General features: G+C 40.3%; 1 protein-coding gene across 1 annotated transcript in view; it reads left to right on the plus strand.

Annotated features, from left to right (window-relative positions):
- The window catches only part of sh2d3ca (SH2 domain containing 3Ca), a 48,076-nt gene that overhangs the window by 29,008 nt on the left and 5,625 nt on the right, over positions 1–13,443 (plus strand). The window contains exons 4-9 of the mRNA XM_065290381.2: positions 5,128–5,256; positions 7,525–7,952; positions 8,600–8,724; positions 10,414–10,907; positions 11,245–11,360; positions 13,054–13,225. Of these exons, the coding sequence (XP_065146453.1) occupies positions 5,128–5,256; positions 7,525–7,952; positions 8,600–8,724; positions 10,414–10,907; positions 11,245–11,360; positions 13,054–13,225 (1,464 nt within the window). The remainder of the gene's footprint in view (positions 1–5,127; positions 5,257–7,524; positions 7,953–8,599; positions 8,725–10,413; positions 10,908–11,244; positions 11,361–13,053; positions 13,226–13,443) is intronic.

Genomic DNA, 13,443 nt, shown 5'->3' on the forward strand with positions numbered 1-13,443 from the left:
ATGCTAATGAGCATTCCTTTATTTTTAATGGGGAAGATGGGGTTGCCAGTAACAGAAACAGCAGGGCGGGTTTGAAATGACCTAATTCTTGCTATGTCCAGAGCTGAGGTCATGTTGCACTCTTCTGAAACTTCTGCTGTTTTGTTTGTTAAAATAGCATGCTAGTGTGTGTATCCCACTTACTATTAGGAAAAGGTACTTAAATGGTACCAACATGGTGTTTTTAGAAGAAAATATATATCAGTAATAAATGTCATGTTACATACATCTGTACCTTAGTACGTATTTAGGTATAGAAAAGTACCTTTAAGGTACCAGTATGTACGTCTAAGGTACCAAGATGTGCTAATATCTTTCCTTTTACGTACAAAAGTGTACTTTTTGAAAAGGTGCCGTCCCAGTGATAAGTGTACAGTAATACCATGGCTATGATGTTTTGGACATGTGCCATAGTATTCTTTAAAATACAATGTAAATACCCTAATAAACTTAAAAAAAGGTACCAAAGCTGTCACTGGGGCAGTACCCTAAAACATCCTTGCATATGTGCTTGACCCTAGTGTTTATTGGCGTGTGCTTAAAGGAGAAGTGAGAAAGACACAGTAGAGATCGTTAAGATGTTATGTATTGGGATGTAGGCCAGTGATGACAGATGGGGAGATTTTGTGAAGATTGGGTGGGTGAGAAAGCAAGAAGCGGGATGTTAAATAGATTGATAATGCAAAAGGTGTTTTAGGGAGATGAGGGCATGATAGGGTGTTTAACGTGGCTTAAGATGGGATAAGAAGCCAATGGCAACTTCATGGGAAGCATATGGACAACGTCTTAAAATTAGGACCCCTGGGTAAGGCGGAGGGAAAGGTCATAGTATAGGCACAAACACAGTGCTATTGGCCAGGACCTAAACCTTAACTATAAAGATCGCAAAATTACTTTCAGACAAAAAGTAGTTTATAACACGCTCTATCATAATGAAAACCATTTGTGTATCTGGGCTATTAGACAAAAACTCCAGTATGACTAAAAACATTATTTTATTATTTTAAAGGCAGTTAAAATGCATGTAAAGTTTGTGCAACAAGACCAGTGTTGGCCATGCATTTGTTTCTGATGCCATAAAGTATATTTCTTGCCTAAAACGTATTCTAGATCTGAGTGGCAGGTGATTTTTGCCACCCGCGTCCCGTTATCAGTCAAAGCACTGGGACTGACTGGATTAGCTCTACCTCCGAGATCAGACTCAATGGCAGTCACTGACCCATGATTCCCTATCTGCCACATCTGCGCTGTGGTGTTTGCCTAATGGTTTTTTGTGTCTATGGCTTTTCTTTCATCCAAAGGAGCAGCTGCATTCAATCACCCAGGATCTGACTGATTGCAGGGGTTTCATTTGATTGGTCGAAATGGAATTAGGGTTGGGGGTCTTGTTAGATGGAGCGATGCGATTGGTGGCTCTATAGAATGGAGGTGCTGAATGAAATTGGGCGATGAATCATGCTTGCATGTTATTCATGACAAACGGCGGGGGTCTGAAGATAACCATCTCTGGATGTGCCAGGGTGATGGGCTGTGTGCGTTTACTTACCGATTTTCAGTCAAACACCTTCCATATGATAAAGGAAAACTAATTTGCAATGCAGCTAAATACTTGTGATCAAACCCATGGCATTTGCGTTGCTACCAATGCTCTACCACCTAAAGTGTTTCAATACATGCATGGTCTAACACCAATGGTACATGATCAAAACACACATTGGATGTGTCCATGACAACCAAAGACCCCCACCATTACCACCAATCGCCAGTGTTATCTCTCCTGTATTTTGAAAATCTCTTGTTTTCACTATCTTCATCCATGCATGTGGTCAGCTCATTTCTCCCAGCATGCTATTCATTAGACCGCCAGCAATAGTTTCTCTATGGAGGGCAGCGAGAAAGACACTTTAGCCCTCGAGGAGCGATTCTAAATGGGACAAGGGGAGTTGAAATAGTGTACATATCTGGCTGGAGTCTTCAGAGATCTTTTAATTCCTTTCCATAGACTCTTCCTTGAAGAAATGACACAACCTGCATGCTAAATTTAACATCTAATAGCCGTCCAAACACATTGAAGACGTCTAGGCAAAAAAAATAGACGTAAAAAATAATAGATGTCTAACCATAGCTCACAAATAAGTAAATAAATAAAACCAAACACCTTATAATCACTATTGAATTTGCTTACATTACAGATTATTTTGGCAAAAATGACATGTAACCAAATTTAAGTTGATAAACCGGACTATATCTGACTATAGACGGTGATGTATCTTATGTCATCTCATCTGGTCCACCTTAATTCATCTTAATCATCTTTGTATCTTCTATTCTCATCTCATCTTGTGATCATACTGTAGAAAACACAGTACTTCACAGAAAAATTTCTCGGCAGCTCGCATCTCATATAAACCCAAATAAAGTAGGGCCGCGGAGGCGAGGAGTTTTAAAAAAATGAAAATGGTTGTAATCTCTTCCAAACGCTACCTCTCATAAGTCAATATGAAACTAATATCACTAGCAGACTGTGAGTTTTCCCCATGGTCCTAAGTACAGAATATACGAGACCAGGATATCGTACCTTGTGGCCATCTTTGCGCGGCGAAAGACAATTACCTACAGTATATGAGACTATGAAAAAGGCCTGGTTAGAGCCAGGTGGTGGATTTGGTCCCTGGGGGCAGAGGCAAAGCAATAACTCCATACGCTTGACCCTGCACTTTCTCACATTTGTACAAACGTACACTAGCACGCACACACAGCCAATTAAATAAGAGAGGAATATAGCTGAAATGTAGCATCATCTTCTTCTTCACCCACGGGTATTAGAGGGTCGAAGCGAGGAAGGAACCATAAGAGGAACAGGAAGCAGATGTCTAATCAATTTACTCTTAAATCGAGAGGCAGAGACCATCAGAGTGACCCAAGACTGCAAAATTGATCCTGTAGCTGTAATGTTCACCCTCACACACAGACTCACAGTACTGCACTTATATTCTCCATGACCTTACATGGGTTTGTCCCCTATTAGTGCATTAAGCTTTCTCTGTTGTCTTTTTTATTGACTTGATTGCATTGTGTCTGTGTTTGGATTCGGTTTTCTAGTTCAGAGGGTCGAGACCTTAGCTTTTAACTGTCGGACTCATAAATCATTCTCTGAGAGTTGTTGTCCAAACAGACAAGTCTGGTGTGGTGTTGATCTTTGGCCAAGAAAATACGTTTTTGTGTAAATGTGTTTCTTTAATAATGGTGGAGTTACTGTGCTGAAAAGATATTTGTATATCTGTCTGTGAAATCCAAGCATAAGGCTCAAAAACTGATTTTGAGATTAGGAGCATCAAAGTTTGATTTTGCATTGATTTCAATCTTTGACGTGACCTTACTCAGTCAATAATAATCAAGTTATAAAAAACAGTAAATCACAAAAAAATGACTTTAGCTGGGTTTTCACAGATGGTCACTGCTGGCAAGGAGATGGTGTAGATGGTGGACCACACTCTTATATAAAAAGGTACAAAAGTTGTCACTGGGACGGTACCATTTGAAAAGGTCCTAATATGTACTATTTTTGTACAGATATGTACATTTGAGAAACCAATATGCACCTTTTAGGTACAAAAGTGTACTTTAAAAAAAATAAAAGTGACAACTTGTGTACCTTCATATAACTTTTATACTAAGAGTGTACCCAAAACTTTGCTGGTTTATCTGGTTACCCTAAATGTATGGTGGTGTTAAAAGAAAGTCATACGGTTTTGAAATTGTAAATGAAGATAAATAGTTTTTTTATGAACTATAGTGTTTTTTACAGTGTTATACACGCAACGTACAAAGCGTTGGTGACTAGCCGATATATTTAGCAGGGTACATCAATAAAATGATATATAAAAGTCAGGCTAAATATGTACACTTATATAGACACTTATATAGGTATAGACATCTATGATGAAGTTCTGTGTGGCTGAAATAGGTTTTTAATCTATCGCATGGATTGATATGTCAGTTTGATAAGTGAGGCAATAAACCTTACGGTTTTTGCCCAGGATTGTTTTATTTTTTTATAAATGATCAATACTTATAAGTGTTTTTAAACGCATACTTTTTCAACCCATAGGTTGGGTTGTTTCAGTCCATGGTTGGGTAATAAATGAACAAACCTAGAAAATTAACATGTGAACCTGGACTACAAAACCAAGGGCAATTTTTTGAAATTAAGATATAAACATCATCTAAAAGTTGAATAAATATGCTTTCCATTGATGTATGGGTTGTTAGGATAGAACAATATTTGGGCAAAATGCAAGTAGGTGAACGTGATTTCACCAAGTAGGATGTGATCCTGGATTAACACCATTTTTGGTCCTGGATCAACATTTTCATTAACCAATCAGATTGCAGGATCAGGATTAGTTTGTATGTTAGATTTAGGTTTAGGATTGGGTTAGGGGCTTTTAAGAAATACTCCTCAAACTATTATTTCACACTAATTTGAGGGTTTAAAATGGTTAGGGTTTGAGTTAAGGGTAGGTTAGGGTATCTTTGATTAAAACGTTGATCCAGGATCAACAAAAAATATTGATCCAGGATCACATCTTACTTGGTGAAATCACGGCGACCATGCAGGGACACTAGTCAAGATTTGAAGTGGAAGTAGAAATATCAAAATATTGGGAAAATCGAATTTAAAGTTGTCAACAAAAGTCCTTAGCAACACATATTTCTAACAATAAATACATTTTTGATTATATACAAAATATTTTCATGCAATATGTTCTTTTCTTAATATCCTAATAATTTTTTGCATAAAAAATTATAATTTTGACCCATACAGTGTATTGTTGCCTATTGTTACATAGACCTGTGGGAATTATGAAAAAAAAATTGTCCAGAGTCCACTGACCCACCAGTCGAAGCAACATGCTATCTTGTGTTGAAACAACCCAACATAGATTCATTTAAATGATGGGGTATGTTCATATTTTACTCAAACACAAGTTGAATCAAACCAGGATTTCAGTGCAGACAGGTGCTTGTATATGTACACGAAAGACAAAAGTGTAACTTATGTTGTGGTTTGTGTGTTTTGTGCAGTTCTCCAAAGAGAAGTATCTGCTGGAGTCTCCACCGGAGAAACTCAAGAAAGAGCTGGAGGAGGAACTCAAGCTCAGTAGCAGTGACATGAGGAGCCACGGCTGGTACCATGGCCATATTCCACGAGAGGTGAGCATGTGTTTCAGGTTGTCTCTTATTAGTCCCAAACAGTCTTTACAGTCTTTACTGGTAATTTACTGATAAATTGCAGTTAATAGGTCATGTGTCAACCGAACCTTTCTGGTAAATCAGTGCTGCCAATTTGCCAGTAAGAGCGCTATGTCCGAACTAAAAATTAAGATTTTCCGGCATTTAGAATGGAGGACTTCAGACCGCGCTGACAGCTCATTTTCCAGCTCCCCCAGAGTTAAACATTTGATTTTAACTATTTTGGAATCCATTCAGCCGATCTCCGGGTCTGGCGGTACCACTTTTAGCATAGCTTAGCATAATTCATTGAATCTAATTAGACCATTAGCATCGCACTCAAAATTAACCAAAGAGTTTTGATATTTTTCGTATTCAAAACTCAACTTTTCTGTAGTTACATCGCGTACTAAGGCCGACAAAAAGTAAAAGTTGCCATTTTCTAGGCCGATATACTATACTCTCATTCTGGCAACTTTTTGGGCCCTATTTTAACGATCTAAGCGCATCGTCTAAAGCGCACGGTACATGGTCTAAATGGGCGTGTCCGATGCCACTTTTGCTAATTTAACGACGGGAAAAATGGTTTGTGGGCCGAGTGCAGAGTCGAAAAGGCTTGTACATATTTTCCTAATGAGGTATGGGTGTGTTTTGGGCGTAACGTGCAATAAACCAATGAGAGTCTCAAATGCATTTGCTATTTAAACAACGTGGCGCTTAACGTGAAAATTATAAATGCGCAGGGTGGAAACTAGCAAAAGACACTTGCGTCGTGCATTGTGTTGTATTGCGCCGGGTGTAAGATGGAGCCCTTAATCTTTGAGACTCTGAAATATAAAATTTTTGAGCACGATGCTAATGGTCTAATTAGATTCAATGGATTATGCTAAGCTATGCTCAAAGTGGTACTGCCAGACTTGGAAATTGGCTGAATGGATTACAAAATGGTAAAAATCAAATGTTTAACTCTAGGGGTGCTGGAAATGAACATATTTTCAAAAAAGTGGAGTGTCCCTTTAAACAGATGATGCCTTTACCCACGCTATTTACAGACGTTTCCACACGCACGCTGCTTAAAAGTCGAGCACACCTGAAGTTAAAGTCCACATTTCTTCACCAAAGTTGCTTAAAACCATCTACTGTATTTGCCGACGTCCTAGAACACCCTCTGTGAAGCCTAATGTGCAAACAGTACTGTTGTTTAAGACGCAGGTTAGGTTTGACATCGCCTAATGCAATGTTTTTGGTCACGAGCAACTTCGCGACCATCAGCTCTTGCCACAGATGTGAAAACAACAAAATATAGACCGTGGATATGAAGTCATAACCCACCAATGTTTCCAAAAACAACACTGAGCTCGTCGCACGCCACAGGTAACATCCGCTTTCTCACAGAGTTGACCGATATTTTGGTACTGATGTGTGAATGATGTCTTACTGGTAAAAAGACAGAACCTCACTGCGGCACATTATATGTATGTATATATATTTATATGGGCGCTCATGTATTTTGTCCTAGGAGCTGCACCATGTTTTCATAAATGAAAAGATTATATGTGCAAAAGAGTGCTGGGGTGTAGGTGTGTTAACACTTTTTAACCTCTAAGTATAGGGAGCTTTCTGTTTGTATTTGTTGTGGATGTGTATTTGTGTTATCCTGTCTGCGTTTGTAGGTGTGCTTTTTTCTGCACAGACTCAAACTGCTGCCCACGCTGTGTCTACTACGAGAGCAGCCATCTGGGCATTACCATAATGTATTCCTGCTTGAGTTGGAGTAAAGAGAAACTCCAGCCCTCTCTATTAAAAACTGTATGCAGTCGCCATGGCGATACGCCCCCATGCTGCACTTCTGACCTGAATAAATGTGCTGTAGCGCCATCTGCTGAAGGACAGAACCAACACAACTTTGCTTTAGTGCTTTAATCAGACTGTTGTGCATCCTCGTTTCCTTTCCTTGCTTCCGAGGACGGAGGAGACGAAGTATTAAGTGACATTTTGTGATTACGTGTGCAGCAGGCACTTATTTTGACAAAACACATGATGCACATTGTTGACAAGACGTAACAAACAGATATTTTGAAAAAACAAGCAACAGACATGACACTCCGAACACATATTTTGAATTTGTGCCCCTCTGATGAGCAGTTACGAGTTGCCACTTTTTACGATCATTAAAATCTGTACAAATGCAAAAATTCTGATGCCCCTGTTTCCTTTTTCAATAAAAGTTCCTTTTTTGTGTCAAAACAGGTCGCAGAAACCGTGGTATCACGTAGCGGCGAATTCCTTGTCCGGGACTCCCTGTCCACCGTGGGCGACTATGTCCTGACGTGTCGCTGGCAGCAGGAAGTTGTACATTGTCGGATAAGTAAAGTTCTCGTCAAGAGCGGGCAAACCAAAATCCAGTACATGCTGGAACACGAGAGCTTTGACTCGGTGCCCACGCTGGTCAGGCACCATGCCGGCACGGGCCGGGCCGTATGCCCACGCACCGGAGCCCAGCTGCTGTGTCCGGTCAACCGAACGCTGCCACTGAGATACGTGGAGGCGACGTTTGCTTTAGCTGGTGGGAGACCAGGATCTGGACATTCGCCATCAAGCCAGAGGGGGGCGCACATCAAAAGACGTAGCGTTACTATGACGGACGGATTAACGACGGAAAAGATCATTCCTCACAGGTAGAGAATTAATCATCTTATTTTTGTTTAATGTAGCAGGTATCTTAAAGTAACATTAAACAGATCTAACCCAGCATTGTATCTTCAGGACAAAAGCAGTCAGAACTAGTTATTAAACATATTCATAATGCATTTATGCTAATGCCGTTTTTAATATGCATTAAAAATTCTGCCTGATATATGTGGGATTGGCAGGTGTAATGTCAGGTGTGAGATCAGGTGGATACACATTGTTTATAATAGTCAAACACACGTGAGACGGATGCAGATGTGATTTACTCATTAAAGATGTCTTGTATCATCAGTGCTGCCCAGTCTACAGAGCCAGCTGAATCTCAGACAGTCGAGCCTGAAGTGAAACCTGCGGAGGGTAGCAGCTGGTCTGTGTGTTTTTTTTGTGTGTGTTCACAGCTGGCACAGACTCCCTCCCTCACACTTACGAATCTCTAGGTTTATTTCCAAACCGAATTAGCCACTTGGACATGTCACTTCACCCCCCTGAATGCACGTTTTGTAGTGTCACAATCTGCCCATAGCCCTAACTATGTGTTTTGTTCACCTGACCTGCTCACCACGAAATGCTTTACGTAGTCAGAAACAGAATGGGTTGCTAAGAAATCTAAAATAATTCATTTGTTTTTTTCTAGCCCCTCTACTGTACATCATAAGGATGCTATGAGAAACTGCGCCATGAGTATGGATCAGATACAAGAGTATCGTCGCCCCCTGTCCCCTGTTGGAGAGACTCCCCTATCCCCTGCGTACACCGGCAGTGAGTAAACACACACATTATGCATCAGTATTTGGATATTAAATCATATATTTTTTTTTTAAATAGTGCTCATTTTATTAAAGTCGGCATGAAACAGAAGTAGTGATTGCCATATTTTCCACGTGGTGACGTATATCCGAGTAAAACCGGCTTATGAAATGAAATAAGGCAGGGCTGGATTTGAATTTGTTAATTGAGATCTGATTGGATCATTTGAAGATGGGTCATGTTGCTAATTGCTAATCGCAGCGATCTTCTCCCAGATCCCGCCCACCTGCCATACCATATGATCGGAAGTGAAGAGAGATCGTTTTTAGGAGATTTGCGTTTTTGATTAAAGATTTATAATGAAGCTCACAGATCAAGTCATATCATTTGTAAAAAGAATACCACAATATACCAAAACAAATTACAGTTTTTTATTTTATTTTTATGGCGACTTTAAAGGATTAGTCCATTTTCTTAAAAAAATCCAGATAATTTACTAACCACCATGTCATCCAAAATGTTTATGTTTTTCTATGTTCAGTCGAGAAGAAATTATGTTTTTTGAGGAAAACATTACAGGATTTTTCTCATTTTAATGGACTTTAATGGACCCCAACACTTAACAGTTTTAATGCAGTTTAAAATGGCAGTTTTAGGTCTTATCTAGCGAAACGATTGTCATTTTTGACAAAACAAATTAAAAATTTGCACTTTTAAACCTCTGTAATGGTCTGTAATGCCTTAGAAGCTTCCTAAAAACCTCTCTCAGATAGCTCTATAAGGGTGGGGGATTTTAAACAAGTGGTTTTGCACCTATTTGGCTCCCCCTACTCGCTTAACTTGCAATCTCATTTCTGATTGGCTGACTTTGCTGCCACTCTAAAAATGTAGCCAATTATTTTAAAGTGGAGGGGCAGTGAGATGCCTGTGATGTCATAAGCATCAGTTTTTTCAGATTGGGCCGTTTTCTGGCTGACATTTCTAAAAGAGGAATTTCTATGAGACTGAGATGTTTAGCATGTCTAGCACTTTTTGTATGTTTGTGAATGCGGGTAGACTACCATTATTCAACAAAGACAAGGTCAAAATGGTTTTTCATTCTCTGTCCCCTTTAATTAATATCATTCCACATACAACAACGTCAGAACTGTCTTCTTTCTCCACACTTGTAAACACTGGGGTGTAGTTTCGCATACGTCCTCCGTGACCTCTTGACGTGATGACGGATTGCATGAGGTCGCGCTAGCGCGTCACATGACTGGAGATAGACGAGAAGTTGTGGTTTAAAAGTGCATATTTTTTATTTTTCTTGTCAAAAATTTCAATCATTTTGTAGAAGACCTTTATGCCTCATTTGGGATCGTTTAGAGTCCTTTGAAAATGCAATTTTAAACTGCATTAAAACTGTTAAGTGTTGGTGTCTATTAAAGTTCAATAAAATGAGAAAAAACATGGAATGTTTTCCTCAAAAAACAAAATTTCTTCTCAACATCTTGGATGACATGGTGGTGAGTAAATTATCTGGATTTTTTTTAAGGAAATTGACGAATCCTTTAACATTACACCTCAGAATCTCCTCAGTGAATCGGGAGGCATAAAGTTAAGCTTCAAAAGACAAAATAACTGATATTACTTTGTAAAGTAAGACAGAATTTGCTAATCACGTCTACAATTATGTCTTCCTGTGTATTATTTATTCAGTGTCCCGCCACAGACATGGCTCAGGTGGGCGTATCCTTGCCGTAATCCCGCCCTCCCCTGTGATGCGACGGTCTAGTGATCCCAATCTCTCACCCTCCTCCTCCAATAACAACCTTCATTGCTCAGAGACTCCCCCTAGCATCCACTCCACGCCTGTCCCCCATGGATATCCCTCCGAGAGTTCGGAGCCCGGGGGAAGCTACTGTGAGTTGAGACCCGGACAAGCCCCCACGCCAGCCTCTAAGAGTTATGTGGAGAGGCTGAGAGTAGAGGAGGGCCAAAGCCAAGGCTCTGGAGCGAATGAAGGGGTAGACGGCTTCATGCTCCCTCTAGTGGAGACCAGCTCTTCCTTCAAGCCAGGAAAATACCAGTCGACTCTTCTGCCGGCAGAAAATAAGCCACTGGAGATGAGCGTGTTGAAGAAAGTCAAGGAGCTGTTGGCGGAGGTGGATCCAAAGACAGCCGCCAAGCACATTACCATGGCAGACTGCACGGTAAAAAAATAACTTGTACTCAAAACACTCTCATAGGAAACAGATTAATACAATCATGCTTTAGGGTCTTTCAAACCCCTGCTTTGTTTTCAGATCAATGAGAATAATACAGTGATAAACTTTCAACAGACGTATTACATAATGCACGCATCATAAGCTGATTGATGAAGTCTGTACAGCTCGGTAATGCCCAAGCTGTGCTGTCCACGCTAATGTTTACCACATTTATCATTTGATGAGTTCAAGACTAATTAGAAGTCACCGGGACTATATTTGGATGGAAATAAAGGGGGTGGGGTTGAATATATTACCCCTGTAACTGTGTGGCCATCTCTAGGTTGCTAGGATACTGGGCGTTACCAAGGAGATGCAGAGGATGATGGGGGTGAGCTCAGGGCTGGAGTTGCTGACTCTTCCGCATGGACACCAGCTGCGGCTGGACCTACTGGAGAGGTTAGGGGATACACACACTTTTACCTAAACAAAACTAAACATACCAAACGTATATGAAAAAATATCCAATTTAAGGTGCACTGTGTAATTTTAGAAGGATTTCTTGACAGAAATGCAATATAATATAGATAACTATATTATCAGTTGTATATAAAGATCTTAAATAATGAACTGTATTGTTTTTTTTGCCTAGAACGAACCATTTTTATTTACATACACCACGGGTCTCCTTACATGGAAGTCACCGTCCTGTTTCTACAGTAGCCCTAAACAGACAAACTGATCTCAGACGATGACATGTTTGTCCTGTGGTGGCTACCGTAGCTTCTCTATGCATTTTCGAAAGAGAGGGGTGAGCTGTGGACTGAGCCGTTTGTTGCAATTCACAGTCTTACCGCTAGATGGCACTAAAATCTACACAGTGGACCTTAAGTACTACACTGTAAGCTGTGTCCCAATTCGAAGACTGCAAACTTCTAATGCAGGGTTCACACCAGACGCGGTAGAGGCGGCAAGCGTGAGGGATTTACATGTTAAGTCAATGCAAACACGCGATTAGGCATCCTGCTGCGCTTTACGTGCGGTAGGTGCAGATGCCGCGTTGCGCTCGAATTGAGTTTTGCTGCGGGAAATGCGCAAGTTGAAAAATCTGAACTTCGGCGGATTTCTGCGCCGCCTTAACCAATCAGGACCTTGCTGGAGTAGTGACGTGATTACAGGAAGCGAGTGGAGTCTCAGAGGAGTCGCAAAAGCCCCTCCCTTGACGCGAAATTCCGCGTGAATGTCCCGAATGACTAGAATTTCACGCGCGAATGAAGCGAGTAAACTCAAATGTTTAAGCATCCAACTACGCATGAATATCGCGTTTTTGCCGCCTCTACCGCGGCTGGTGTGAATGCACCTTAAGGACGTATTCTGCATCACAGCAGCGCGACTTAAGGCTAGTAAGGTTGTCTCAATTCGAGGATGCTTAAAATAAAGCCTCAAAATGAGCCTTATTTCTCCGTGCTTTTAAGGATAGAACGAATGGATTTTTCAAAGCCTAGGCTATCCCAAGATTCATTGCGCATCTGTAACAACGGAAAATAACGGCTGGATATTTTAAAATAAACAATTAAAACCTTTATTAAATAAAAGTGTGTATTAAGCAGAAAAAAAGTTTTGTCTCACTGCTTTAGTATTATAAGTTATGTTTTGTTTTTATATTATTCTGCGTATGTTGCATATATTTCTAAGGCTGATTAATTTGATATTCTGTTGGTTAGTTTAATCTACATCAATGTTTCATATTTTCTAAATAAATTAATATTTTTTTGGTTCCATATTTATTTTAATAAGTCAGAAACGCGTTGGGTGCGTACAGCAGATGACACAAAATAAGGGTTCTCTTCCTGGACTTCAGAGGCTGCCACCTTCAAAGACAGAGTGATCGCCTTCTGAGGTTGCGTCCTTAGAAGGTCACAGCCCTTGAATTGGGACACAGGAGTGCACTAACCTAACTAATCAAGTTTACAAAATAATATTAAGATGGTCAATGCCCAGATTTTTTGTTTGTTACTGATTCATGACTCGGGGAACAAGGGGGTGGACTGAAACAAAGCTGAGATAATTTTTATAGTTGTTCTGCATGTAAAACCGCACTGCAGTTGTTAAATGTGTTAATCTGTAGTGCTGTATTTATCTGCTTCAATAGGTTTTACACCATGTCTATAATGATGGCGGTTGATTTGCTCGGCTGTACGGGCAGCACGGACGAGAGAGCCGCCTTGCTTCATAAGACCATCCAGCTAGCCGCTGAACTCAAGAGCAACATGGGCAACATGTACGGATTTGCCGCAGTCATGAAAGCCCTGGAGCTGCCGCAGGTGAGAAATTGCGAACCACAACAAGAGAACAAGAATATCAAAAGAATATCGAGGGGGTTGTGTAGGTGTTACAGATCTGGTCTGGTAACTGCAGACAGAGGTTGCAGGTTCAAACCCTGCAAGAGGTAATAAAAAAATTATCACCATTGTGTATAACAGGATTGCATCTGCACTAGTGTATATAAGTTGCTTTGGATAAAAGTATTAGCTACATAAAT

This window comes from Paramisgurnus dabryanus, chromosome 10, assembly GCF_030506205.2.
Source record: "Paramisgurnus dabryanus chromosome 10, PD_genome_1.1, whole genome shotgun sequence".
Classification (NCBI taxonomy): domain Eukaryota; kingdom Metazoa; phylum Chordata; class Actinopteri; order Cypriniformes; family Cobitidae; genus Paramisgurnus; species Paramisgurnus dabryanus.